General features: G+C 41.3%; 1 protein-coding gene across 1 annotated transcript in view; it reads left to right on the forward strand.

The window, feature by feature from the left end:
• SNTB1 (syntrophin beta 1) overlaps nucleotides 1–13,808 on the forward strand; it is a 208,622-nt gene that overhangs the window by 129,115 nt on the left and 65,699 nt on the right. Inside the window, exon 3 of the mRNA XM_037502188.2 lies at nucleotides 6,917–7,124. Within this exon, the coding sequence (XP_037358085.1) occupies nucleotides 6,917–7,124 (208 nt within the window). The remainder of the gene's footprint in view (nucleotides 1–6,916; nucleotides 7,125–13,808) is intronic.

Genomic DNA, 13,808 nt, shown 5'->3' on the forward strand with positions numbered 1-13,808 from the left:
TTTCAGGCATGCCCCTCATTCAGAAGAGTCCCCCCTTTTTCTTTCTAGGTTATAGAATTGCATGTTGGTAGATATATTTTTTATGCCTGGAAGACTTTTTAACTGCAAAGTATGTGGAAATGAATGCCTGTTCACCAGGGTTCTCAGCTGTGCACAAGACACTGGTTAATAGGTATATTCGCTTGCTAGGACTGGCATAGCCAAACCACATAAACTGGGAAGCTTGAAGTAATGGAAAATTATTCTCTGTGACTTTGGGAGACCAGAAGTATGAAATCAGGTTGTCTGGTGGAGTAGGTTCCTTCCAGAAACCAACAGGGAGAGAACATTCCATCCCTTTCTTCTGGCTTCTGGGGCTTTCTGGTTGGCTGATCCTTGATATTCCTTCTGGCCTGTGGATGCAACACTCCAAACTCTGCCTCCGCCTTCATGCTGCCTGTTAGTGTCTCATGTGTCTCTTTTGATTCATTGGCTTCAATCCCGTGGGCAGATTTGTGAAATAAGGCTCTCATCTCCATCCTTGTCTTAATTATATCTACAAAAAATCTATTTCCAAATCAGTGGCATTCTGAGGTTTGAGTTAGAAATTTGGGGGCATGGGTACTATTCAACCTACTGTATAGATACAGTGAGTTTTGGGGGGAATCGGGTCATGCTCTCTACTGCCGCCATGGCACTCAACACATGTGAAAACCTTGCAAGTATTCTGGAATGCATACAGGTAGTCAGAGCCTATCTTTGTGCATCTGTCTAATTCTTTGTTGTGACCCAAGGGATTTACTGGGGTTTTTCGTTTCAATATGCATGCCTTGTCTCTATGCTAACGGTGTAGCTGAGAGAGAGCTAACGCATTTACTGTGTCCATATGTACAAATAATACAGTAGCATGAACCTCACTAATATAGTTCCTTAGTTACTGAACAAGAAGACTCTTAAGATGCCAAAAGCATAAATGACAACTCCTGACATCAGCATTTACAAGTCACAAAGTACTGTCACAAGTATTATCTCATTTGACTCTAATAACCTTGCGAAAGTTTAATATTACCACCTTCATTATAATCATCATCATCATCACTTTCATTGTCATCATCATCATTTCCATTTGATGGGGATAAAGAAACTTGAGACTCATAGAAATTAAGTGACCTATTTGTGATCAGGGAATGAGTCAGGACTTTCCGTTTATTTGGCAACAACCCAACTCAAACTGGCTTATGCAAAAAGGGGAAAATGAAGAAAAGTTCAAGGACATTCTGTGTGTCAGATACAACCGAATCGAGGTCTCTTGCTCCATTTTTCTCTGGGTTGGCTTCATTTGCAGGTAGACTCTCCTCCCTCGGTGGCAAGATGGCCATCAGTCATCTATGATTATATCTGACCCCTCAGTATATTCAATGAGGAAGAAGTCTCCTCAACAGTAACTCCAGCAGAAACCCTGATTCTGGATCTCCTTGACCCAAATGGAATCATACCTGTAACCCTATTAAGCCCTCAAACCACTTGGACTGGACCTGGGGGTAAAGCCCATTTTCAGAAAAGGGAGGGATGGAACTGGACAGACAGAACCACAGATGTCCACGAGAGAATATAGTTAATAAATGGCAGAACTTAGACTTGCTTTAACCACTGGCTTAGTCCTGCTGTTCTTCCTCTTCTTCCTTCACTTCCATTCGAATACCTAGAATACCAATGGGTGCATATGGAAGAAAAGTCAGCAGGTTCAAAGTTACAGAGTGAATTTTCCCTTCTCATCTCTTCCTCCTGCCGCTTAATTTCCTGTCTAGTTCAGCCCACCTGTATATTTCTCCAGGAATATTCTCCACACTTGCAGGCATTTATGTGAGTCATTTTTGATTCAGTGATGTGCTACTGCTCTTACTGGTCTCCCTGGTGTTTTTCCACTTCCATTGTATCACACATTTGGCTCCTTGTGTTAATAACTTCAACCACCCAGCCACAGAGGCATGTTCGCAGAGCTCAGTTATTTTTCCACCCTGGATTTTTTTTTATTTCCTTTTTCTTCCCTCCCCTCTTCCTGCTTGTTTTCCTTCCATATGTTTGCAAATAACGAAGTTATTACTGGAGTTGAAATTGCTTTTTTAAAAGAATGGGTTATATGAGATATTTGACCCAACAAAATGATTCTTTGGGGAAATGTGTCAAAAAGATGTCACCATCAATCCCACCTATTTTCACCCCTCTAGTCTCTGATTAGCTCAGACATTTGAGAAAGTAGAGGGACTTCAACAGATGCTTGCGGCTCTAGTCACGGTCCTAACTCATATCAAATTGTGTTCCTGAACATGAGACTCAAATAGTTTGTTTTAGGTAGAACAAATTTGCAGTTGGGATAAGGGGTAACACACTAGCAGGTGTGCTGCAGATCTTCTAGTACCTCCCGAAAGACTCATGCATCTTGCTCCAAAGTTATTTTTTCATTCCAGGATGTTAAAAATAGTCCTCGTGTGACTTTTTTAGTTTTCCCTGGGACTTGCATTTTCCTACAAGTCCGCTAAAAAGAGCCCAATTAGAGGTCTCTCCTTGCCTTATTGGACAACTACCAATTTGCTGTACTCAGGATTGGGAAGAAGATTCATTGTAACGTAGAGTGTAAACTAGCATTGATCAAGATCAGCTTTGCCCTCTGATATCTGTTACATCAGTCTTCTCATTTATTATTTCCAGTAATTTTGAGAGGCCAATGTTGAGTGCAAAGGATATCACCCCATTGTCCTCTGGGCTCTTCTAGGCTTGCAAATAAACAAGCACTAGGTAGATTAATAAGAGAAAAAGCCAAAAAGAAGTTTAATAATCACAAGTCTGCCTCCTGCATACATGGGACTGACCAGCATGACTGAACAACTTGTCCACTGGTTTTTGACACCATCCTAACTAACTTACCTAAAACAGGAGAGGTTGTGGATGGCAGAGGGAAAGTCAGTTAGGGAGTTTATGAGGAAAACACAGCAAACAAAAGGTGTGCATATTAAGTTGTGCCTTCTCCCTTGAAAAGAGATAAGGAGAGTAGATCTTCCAGAGAGAGGCCCTCACAGAGAGATCTATATCAAAAGCAACCTCCACCCAGACTTCAGAACCCTTCCATGAAATAGCCTTTTGACAATAAGACAAATTTGGGGGTGACAGATTTACTCCCCTATAAAAGTATATAGAACCATTTTGCAGATTAGGGAGCTGTGACTTAGGGAAACTAAATGACTTGCCTAGTGCCTCACAGTCAATAAGCTTGAGGGCCAATCTGAACCCACAGTCCATGTGCTTAGCAGCTACCTTCTGAACAATATATTCCTTAAGTTGGTGAGAAGTAGGCCTGTTCATAGAACCTCTGTACAGTCAGCCCAGGAATGGAGTTTCCTTTCACTCTCTTATCTCTTTATTCTCAACAGTGTATATGTTTGCATACATTTTACTGGTAAAATGAGATTAAATGATAAATTTGGTCAAAGTGCATATACTGAGGTTTGTGCTAAGAGATGGATCGATAATAGATATATAGATATCACCATTTGGACTTGTCAGGAAGTTATTGAAGCTTCAGCACTATTGGGTATTTAGATAGTAGAACTTGTTCAAGGAGGAAGCTTATACTCCTTTTTTTTCTTCCCCTTTGGGTTTTGCTGGCCTGAGGGGGTAGTCAGTGTAGATTACTGAGCACTTCACTTATTTATTCATAGGGCAAATAATTGACATCTTTTCTGAGCCAGACTAGCCAACGCTCTTTAACCCATTGTTACTTTCTGTTGTTTTCCTGTTGCTGTCAATGCGGGACTCTGTCCCATCACTCCGTTTGTCATTAGCCCCACCCCCCCAACCCCCATCTTGAGTTCACAATGTGTCTCATTTGATAATCTGGAAATAAAGTTTAGATAAAAGGAATTACTACCCTCCCTCCCTTCACCCAAGTCGATGAGTTCTTTATAGGCCACTGACTCATGGTCCTCGAATTTTCCCTCCAGAACTTGCCTCTTTCCAAAGCCTCCCTGTGGTGGTTTTAACATATGTCAAGAAATTATTTGATCCTCCACCTTTCAAGAAGTGAATCCTAATTCTTCTCCCTTTGATTTAATCCCACATTTCTAACAAAAAGAATGAATCAGAAATGAAGATAGAACTTGGGAGAGTAGGTCAGAAAGGGAGTAATAGTTCCTTCTTGCTCTACCAAGTCATACGGACTCTCAAGCAGCTTCTGCAGGCCTATGTGGGAGGAATTGAGACTTCCTGCCAACTAACTTCTTGACCTGAGTGGTGGTTATAGGAGTGTGTTCCCTTTGCAAACTTATATGTGCACTGTGTGCTAAAATTTGTACACTTTTGCTGTCTGTATGTTATACTTTAAAAGTTTACTTAAAATTATTAATAATGATAAATGCTATCAAAACTTGGGAGAAATGGGCCTTTAGATCACTAGCCTGTATCTCAGTGTATATATCAGCTTTCTTCTAGGGGGTATGCTGGCAACCCAACAAAGAAAATGTTTTTTCTTCTTTCTTTATATGGCATCATTTACTCACTTGTGCTAGTGTGCCTCTGTGTGTGTGTGTGTGTGAGAGAGAGAGAGAGATCCTGAAATGGCTCTCTCCCAAGCTGTCATTTTGTTTTTTTTAATTTTTATTTTTTTAAAACAATATTTGCTTCCCCCCACCCCCTCAGGTGTAGTCCCCATAGTTTCCTTCACCAAGGCACCCATGCACCATCACTTCAGTCCCCTCTTCATTAGTGCTTTTTGGGAATTCTAGTTTGTATTGGACTGTACACCTTTATAAAAAGTAATAACTTTGGGAGGGAAGGAAAACTTACCCTAGATTTACTGTCCCATTCTTTTAAAAGTGCCTAAGAAGCAGAAGATTTTTTTTTTCCCTCTGGGTAAGGACAAACGTCACCAGAATAATCCCTTGTTTCAACATGTAAAATTTTTGGAGTCTTAGAAAGAAGCCTTGTTTTGCAATTTTCTCCCCAAAAATAATGCTAATCATTGTTAAAACTACCCTAGAGATTTTCCACTTTCTAAATCATTCCTTTTCTACAATTTAAGCTTACAGTTAAAAAGTTTACTCAAAAGGATAGTTTCAAACGTAAATGAGGCCAGGTTACATTGGAACTTTTGATTTCCAGGTGATCTGCAAAATTGTTATTTTTGAAACGCAGGAGCTATATTTGGAACTCAAATTATTATTGAGCATATTTGTTGATGATTAATACGGGATTTCAGGCAGCTGTAGATGATCATGGGTCCCTATATCTTTCTACCACAAACATGAATAAATGATATACACTAATGAATAAATAATGGTTTTATTTTCTCCCTGCAATAAACAATATCTGTCTAAAATGCATACACATGGAGAACAGGTTAATGGTTGCCTGGGATTTGGGATGGTGGTGGCGAGGGAGCCCTGTGACTATCAGGGGAAACTGGAAAGAGCTTTGTGGTGATCAGATTGTTCTGGATCTTGATCATGGTGATGCTTATGCAAATCTGCACATGATCAAATGGACATAGAACTATACACTTATATCAGTGTCACTTTCTTGGTTTTGATATTGTATTATAGTTTCGTAAAAAGCACCCATCAGGGGTGTCCTGGCAGAGAGGAAATTTCCCCTACATGGTTAGTTGAGCAATCAAATTAACATTGGACAGACTAGCAAGAGAAAAGAACAAATTGTTTACAGATATGAAAGATCTACATAGATGTGAATTCTAAAGCCAATGGGGCAAAATGAGGGTATATGTCCTGAATTAAAAAATGGGATAGGGGTCCAGGGCTTAAAGGAGAGAAGACTCACATGATAATGACCAGACACTCTGTAATTAGATGTTTGCCCTCCCTTATAGATAGGCCTCTCTAATAGGTTTTTTTTTTTTTTAATAAAAATCCTAAATCTGGGTTATATCTCCAATTTCTAATCTTCTAGGTTGTTAAGGGAGTGTTTAAAAGTTTCTTATGAGCCAATTGGCCTCAGCTTGAAATAATCCACATGCCAAAGTGACAGTGTTAGCACTGATCCCCTTCTTATGGAGATACCTCTGTCATGAGTTTTGGGGAGATCTGTTCTGAACATCTTGGGGAGGTTCATCCTTTAGGAAAAAATGGGTGAAATGTACACCAGACCTCTCTGTACTATTTTTGCAATACTATGTTAATCCATAAATATTACAAAATAAAAATTTTGCACTTCAAGAAATAAAAATAAGAACAAAAGTGATCTGTCTAGAATGTCTTCCTCTTGCCACTATTACAGTGTGTCTCTCTTTCATTCTGTATCTGAGATGACCCACTTGGAGCTCTGCCACAAACTTTGGTGTGTGACTTTATAACACTCTTCATGCATCTCTCTCCTCATTGGTACCCTGTCTATGCCAATTAACTCCTATTTTGCATATTCAAAGATTAAGTGGTAGGTATCTATGCCAGGATTCCTAGAAAATGCAAAGTTTGGTCATCTTTGATTCACAATTAACACTGAGAAGTAAAATTAAGCCTCTCCTTGGATATTAAATCTAATTCCTGCCAGCAGTAGCATGGATATGACTATGATATTAAAATCCTCTATGAACTGAGTGGTAAGGCAAACTAGTATCAGCTCAAATTTGAGTAGTTTTGATAGGGTACTGATAAGCCAGTCAACTGAATAACAGGAAATCCAGATATACTTAATTCAGGGAGTTTGGTGGTTGCATAGCTGTGCCCTCAGCATCTCTACTTGTTCCTGGGCACTCATATTTGTGGATGTAGAAAGCGGTGAATGAATGATGCGATGATTAGGATAAACACATGAAGCTGACAAAATCTAAAAGTAAGAGTTAAGAATGTAGTTCACCTTTGTAACCCAAGACTTGACAAAGCATTATCTCCCACAAAACCTTCTAACCCTGCTCTCTTTGCTTCTCTAGGCATCTTGAAATCCACTCTCCAGATGCTAAGCACACAGTGATCCTAAGGAGCAAGGACTCAGCCACTGCCCAGGCCTGGTTCAGTGCCATCCATTCCAACGTCAGTGACCTGCTGACACGGGTCATTACTGAGGTCAGAGAGCAGCTGGGGAAAACAGGTCTTGCTGGAAGTCGAGAAATCAGGCATCTGGGATGGCTTGCAGAAAAGGTAAGGAAATGTTCCCCTGGAGATCTCCCCAGGGGAGTCATCTCCCCTACAGTTTCCCCAGACACTTGTTGCAGTCACTGAAGTCAGTTTCCTCAGTCGATAGACTGTGTCTGTCCTGTGGTCTGTATACATTCTCGTCTGTCTCTAACCAGCTTGCCTTTCGATCATGAAAGTGCTTTGCCTTATTCAAGTTTGATTCCCCTATATGGAGTCCAAGATGTGGCAAAATGCAGGTGGTCACTAATTGTTGGATGGCTGAATGGGTGTGGTTGGGATGGATAGTTTGATTCTCATGTCTATATGTGAAGGAGAGGGGAAATAAATCAGATTTGCAACAGAACTGATGCCTCAAGAGCTAAAGTAGTTGAAGTTGTGTGGATTTTGATGGACTTGCTTTTATAACAGACACATTTACACATAATAGCAATAATAACAGCAGGGGATTTTTGAGCAACTACTATGTGCTGACTCTTCGTATGTTATATTTTATGTCTATTCTGAAGCCAGAGGGTCCTGAATGTCATCATTTAGAAGCACTAAGTTTGTGCTAGGCACAGTGCTAGTCCATATAAAGAGGGGTGCAGAAAGGTGAATCAAGACTGACGTTCACTCCTCTGGGAGGAGAGCTGCTTTGGAAAACACTGATTTCTTTCCCCAAGTTATGTGATATTTTGAAGATAGTAAAACTCCCTTTGCAGGGAGCTCCTGGGAGTTAGCCATTCTCTTCATTTCAAAGGATTGAGACTTTACTATTGTCCCTCCACCTGATTGCTGCCCCTTGAACTTGACCTTGAGCACTCAGGAACACTGGGCTTTTGGGACAGGATGACCTTCCAGTGACTTACATTCTAATAGGCGGTAAATGGGAATAATGATCAGAGCTACAACAGCTTTCCTGCCAGTGAACTATGTCATCTGAGAAGGCCCAGTCAAAGGGCACTTGGAAATAATGCTTGAACATAGCATTCGGCTGTTTTCCACCATTGTTCTTTGTTTGCACCAGTTAATGTGTGGGTCTCGGCCACAAAGTTCAACATAAAATGGGTTCCTGGGCTTGGTAGAGTCCCTTTTCTCACAGATTTCAAGGGACTCAAGGAGAAATACCGGTGGTGAAGCACCAAAATCATCATAAATACAAGCCACAGGTAGCCTCTTATGACCTGTGTGCTAGGGTTCTTGGTGACAATAAACACAGCAAATCTGAATGATATCATTTTATAAGTTATGATCTCTAATAGGTATTTTCTTAGGAAAAGGTCTATCAGTCAGAAATCTTTCAGTTGCAAGTGACAGAAAACTCAGCTGAGCTTAAGCAAAAATAAAAGAAGTACTATTTTTGATACTTACCTTGTCCAAGGACAAGCTCTTTGCACCCTGACCCCTTCATTAGTATACCTAAGGCAAGCCTTCTTCCTTAGCCTGGCAGTCCCCGGCTTCTGTTTCCTCTTACAATTGTTTGTCGCCATGAATAAGGCCTCTGTGCCCCCAAAGTTCCAGCAGAAGTCCTGAGATTACACCTAATTGGAATGACTTAGATCATATGGTCAGCCCTGTGCTGGGACTGAGACAGCCTCATCCAAGCCATATGCATTGAAAGATGAGGAGAGGTGGCCCTCTGCTTGAAAATTAGGCTGCTGTGCAAAGAAAAATTAGAATAGATCTGGAGCAGCAAAAGCAACAGACATCTGCTGTAGAAGGAAGAGGGAAGGAAGTGATTGTGATAAAAATGCCCTTATTTGGTTAGAGTCCTGAGTGATTTGGAGATGCGCCACATATTTCATTCAGGGTCCTGGCAGGAGATGATGGCAAACTAGAAAGGGATGACGGGAAAGGATTTAATGCAGAGATAATTTGGAAGGTGTGGCCAAAATAAGGGAAACCACAAAGAGAGAGAAGCTTTCCAGTGCTAAAAACCGTGAGCACACAGTACCAGCCCTTAACCTGAAGAGGTAAGAAAAGGAGCAATTATCAAAACTAACAAGACTTGTAGCCGCAGAAAAAGATCAGCCTGTAGTAAATCTAGTCTTGGGCAGAGAAACAGAACACTGTCAAGACGTGCTCATTGCTGTCCTGCTGTGCCTGCCTTTGACTGAGGCTGAGAAAGCCAGAGCTGCTCTATACAGTCTGTTAAGGTCTGCCTCGGGGCACAGCCCATGCTAGAGCCTGGATTGGAGGGCAGGACCTGCTATACAGCCTACCCATCCCTGCACCTTCCAGGGAGCTGAAATGATCTCACTCCTGAAGGTGCTTTTCTCTTATCTCTTTTGATCTCTTTTACTCTGTTTGAAATCATTTGGATAGCTGAAAAATAGTATTGTGTGATTTTTTTTTGTGATATTGAAATTTTTCCAAAGGTTCCATTTTCTCACTTATAAATTGTCTGCTTATGCCTCTGCTTAGCCCAAATTATCTGTGGACACCTTATCAGACACTCCCAGGGAGCAGTAACAAAGGCACATCAAAAACACTTTCTGCTTTTAGATTATTGCTCTTAGGATGTAATTTCAGATAATCATGACAGATGTTTCTTTAAATTATATTATGCCTTGTAGCCATAAGAGCAATAGTGACTTATCATGGACAATTATCAGAAGCAAGAATGTCTTTTATTGCCTTCATCTTCAAAACTTCTCAAAAGATTACCATAGATCAAGTCCAGGGGAACAAACCCAAACTGGAATTTTGTTTGAATAAATATTTAATACTGAATCCTAGTGTGGAGACATATGAATGGTTTTTAGCAAAATGTTACAATGAATGGCAAATCTTTAATACTGTGGCTTTCTTATATTACCACAAATACCAGCGAATTCGCTTGGTATTTGTAAAGATATAAAGTGTGATCCTATATATATTCAACTGTAATTTACCTTAAATTGATGTCCTTTGTCTTTTCCTAGACTGTTAATCTTTGATTTTCTGGATTAATAACAGTAGCTCTGGGACAAGGTTTGTACATATATTTAATTTCCGTTTTCAGAACTGGCATTTACATGAACTAAGACAAGATAGAACCACAACAACAACAACTTCTTTTTTAAATCCTGTTCCATGCAAATCCTAAAATCTCCTCTACATGACACAAGAGGAAAACTTTATATTGACATTGTTCTTTTCCGTGAGAAGGTCTGGGACTAGAAGGATGGTGCTCACAAAATGGCTGGTCCTTAAGTCCATGGAGCAGATTTGGTGCAACCCAGAGAGGAGACTGAGTGAAAATAGAGGTGATGGTGGTGGATTAGTGCAGCTTCTAGGAAGGACAGACCAGAGTCTGCTCTGCAGGGAGGGGACAAGCAAATCTGCTACCTTGGGTGCTCCCCAATCATGGAAGAGCTTGGAAGGTGGACACATGGTTTGAATTCAATTTGGTGGCAAGTAGGAAATGTTCACATGAAAAATCAGAGCAAAGAGAACATAGAGGTAATTGCTATGGACTGTGCTCCCCACCCTAGCCCCCAATTCATAAAGTCCTGATCCCTAGTGTGATAATATATGAAGGGGGGCCCTTCATAAAGTCATCAGGTATAAATGGAGTCATGGAGTTGGTGACAGGGGATGGAGAGATGAGTACTGTCCCTGTCCACCATGTGTGCATAGAGCAAGAAGGTGATAGGCTTCTACAAGCTAGCAAGAGGATTCTCACCATTTTCCTGGTTGCTGAACTCCTGGTCCTATGAACCTCAGCACAGTGACCATTCCTGTACTGTTCTCTCCATGAGCACCCTCACTTGTCGACGGGCCAGGTGTACAATGTAATGTCTTTCCCATAACCTTAACAGATCTTTTAACTTCTTGCAAGCATCAGTCGGTATCAAGAGTCCCCATAAATGCTAATTCCTACCTGGAACTATTAAATGCATCGTGCCCCAAACACATTTTTCAGGCATTTTTACAGATTTGATGCAGCTGTTTTCAATGGTTCAATTCAGGTGAGAAAAATAAACTGGGTTCTGACTCTTGCTACTTAGAAAATAATAAGCAAGGGCAGGAGAGAATTGTTAAATTTTAGTTTGTGCTTAGTTTGTGGGACATTGCCTTTGTTTTACCATGTTATGTCAATCTGCAGACTATTTCTTGTTAGATTAAATAACATAACCAAGTCAAACCCAGTTGGGAGTTCTGAGATGCAAGTTCAATTCTGGGCTTCCCTCATTTTCAGGTCAGATTCTTTCAAATGAAAATGTTTATCTAGCTGTGCCTCCCTGGGGTGTTATTGGAGGAGAGAAAGTTGGTCATTAGTAGTTATTATGCACCTGTCTGCTCAGGCAGTGTGCTTTAAATAATCCCTGCCCTGTGAGGCAAACCTGGGGAGGTGGAGTAACTTTTCCAAGATCATTCTCCTAATCGGTGGCAGAGCCAGAGTCTGTCTTTCCAACTCCAAAGCCCAGAGCTTCCCACTAAACTGAGCTAACAAAGGGGCGCAGGGTATATATGTCCATATGAATGAGACACACTCCCCCCTCCCCCGTACACTCACAGAACTCAGTGTCAGAGCTGGAGCATGTACCAAAACACAGTTTCAGAACTAAGGGACATGTCAAAATAACTCCAATTCTTTTTTTGCCGTTTTGAAAATAAGGGATGTCTTTGCCAGCTATAAAAAGTGGCTTATAAACAAAAGAAATCAATTTCTCACAGTTCTGGAGGCTGGAAGGTTGAGATCGGCATGCTCAAGTTCTGGTGAAGACCCTTTTCCTGATCCACACACAGCCCCCTCTCCTTGTATCCACTGAGGGCAGAAAGAGGAAAGGTGAGCTTTCTTGGTCTTGTAAGGACACTAATCCCACGCTGGGGCTCCACCCTCATGACCTAATGACCTCCCAAAGGCCCCACCTCCAAATACCATCTCAGTAGGACTGCAGCATCTGAATTTGGGCGGGGGCCATAAGAATTCAGCCCACAGGAGGGGATACCTTGCATACTAGTATTTATAGACAGTGAGGGAGGCTGCTAAAATTTTAATAAATTTTTGAAAGTCCATGGAATAACACTGATTCTTCCAACAGATTACTTAGTGTGGTTTCATTTTACACAGTCATTTTTATTGACTGGCTCCAGAGTGCAAGGCAGGGCAGTCCCTTTCTCTTTCTCCTTCTGTTACAGGGCAGGGAGAGGGGCAACCCTGAACCCCCAAACCTGCCTGCTCTAAATAGGTTCTGCCATCCACCACTTCTATATCCATCTGTCCCTATATCTATCTGTCCATCTTTATCTTAGCCATCTATCATTATCTATTGAGTGCTCTCTGTCTTTCGCCCATATATACATATATACACACATGTGTAGGTATGTAATATGTATATGTATGTGTGTATCTATATACATAGATACATACATAATATGTATAATATCTTTTATATCTCACTTCCTTCACATAGACATCTGTTACTTTCTATCCATCTACCTTTGTCTAGTCATGTTTCTATCTTAAAAAAAATATGGATCTGGGCCTCCCTTGTGGCATAAGGGTTAAGCACTGCACTATGAAGCAATCCGCAGCCTCTGCAGCACAAGTTCAATCCCCGGCCTGCCAGGGAGCAACCCACATGGCGCAGCAGACCTCTCCTGTCTTGCCTGCTGCTCCCCTCAGCAGTGTATTTCAGTTAGTCTGCCTGTTCTGCTCCCTATTCTGTCTCTGGTGAATCCTCTCACCCCCCAACATCTCTGGCCTGTACCCCAGCTCTTGTATGCATAAATAAATAAATCTTTAAAAAAAATAAAATTCACCAGACCATAATTAATTTTCATTCCCAACAATAGCAAATTATTCATCATCCAAAATACCAGGTAAATATAGCCCACCAAGTCATTTCATTCTATAGCTACATTGCCCAGCTTTAGTAGAAGAATCTCAAATGTAAATGTAAAATAGCCCTGGCCCAAGTAACACAGGCATTGGTAATCAAGTTCTTGACAGTGTAATTAAAGGAATGATATTTCTGGAGCCTCTAAATATATCACTTCCACCATCTGCCTAAAAATCACCTAAGTTGGAATTCCCCACCACTTCTTCCAGGGAGAAAATAGTCTCTGACCTGAGGGAACTCCCTTCTGAGAAATGGAAATAGAACTACTGTCCAGGCTGCCCCAGACTTGCCTCCTTCCTAAATCAAGACTGTTTGCTATGCTAGGAAACACAGACTGTTAATGCAATTAAGTGCTAATAGGCCTGTTTTGTTGCTTTCAATGGCACTCATCAAGTTCCTGACTAAATCACCTCTGAGACGAGCAGGACTGAGGAAAACCTGGCAAGAGCTTGCTTATCTTCCTGTTAGTCTTTACTACAAGTGTTTAAAGTAAATGTGCCAATGTCAGTGTAATCCAGACATCTTCCAGAGTCTCAAATAATAATCAGAGATTTCAAATTGGGATGGGTGGTGACAGGGGCAGCCCTCATGAAAACATGAGAATATGCCCCCTTTTCTGCTCGACTTCACCATGCAGTGAGTAAAGTGAGTCATTCTCATCAAGGTGGGAAAGTCAGGGTTGCCCAAGTGAGGAGGTGGGGGCAGGCACTTGTGTCCTTGGATGCTGGTTCTCACAAACTCCTGTGGGCTGGTCCAGTCTCTCTGCAGAGGACTGTTAGACATGAAACAGGATGTCCTCTGTGTTTGGCTGAATGGTGGGCAGACCAGCTACTCACAGGTGGCACTTCTGTGCCATACAGAGGCATCTCTATGAAAG

This window comes from Talpa occidentalis, unplaced genomic scaffold, assembly GCF_014898055.3.
Source record: "Talpa occidentalis isolate TD23 unplaced genomic scaffold, MPIMG_talOcc4v2.1, whole genome shotgun sequence".
In the NCBI taxonomy this organism is placed as follows: domain Eukaryota; kingdom Metazoa; phylum Chordata; class Mammalia; order Eulipotyphla; family Talpidae; genus Talpa; species Talpa occidentalis.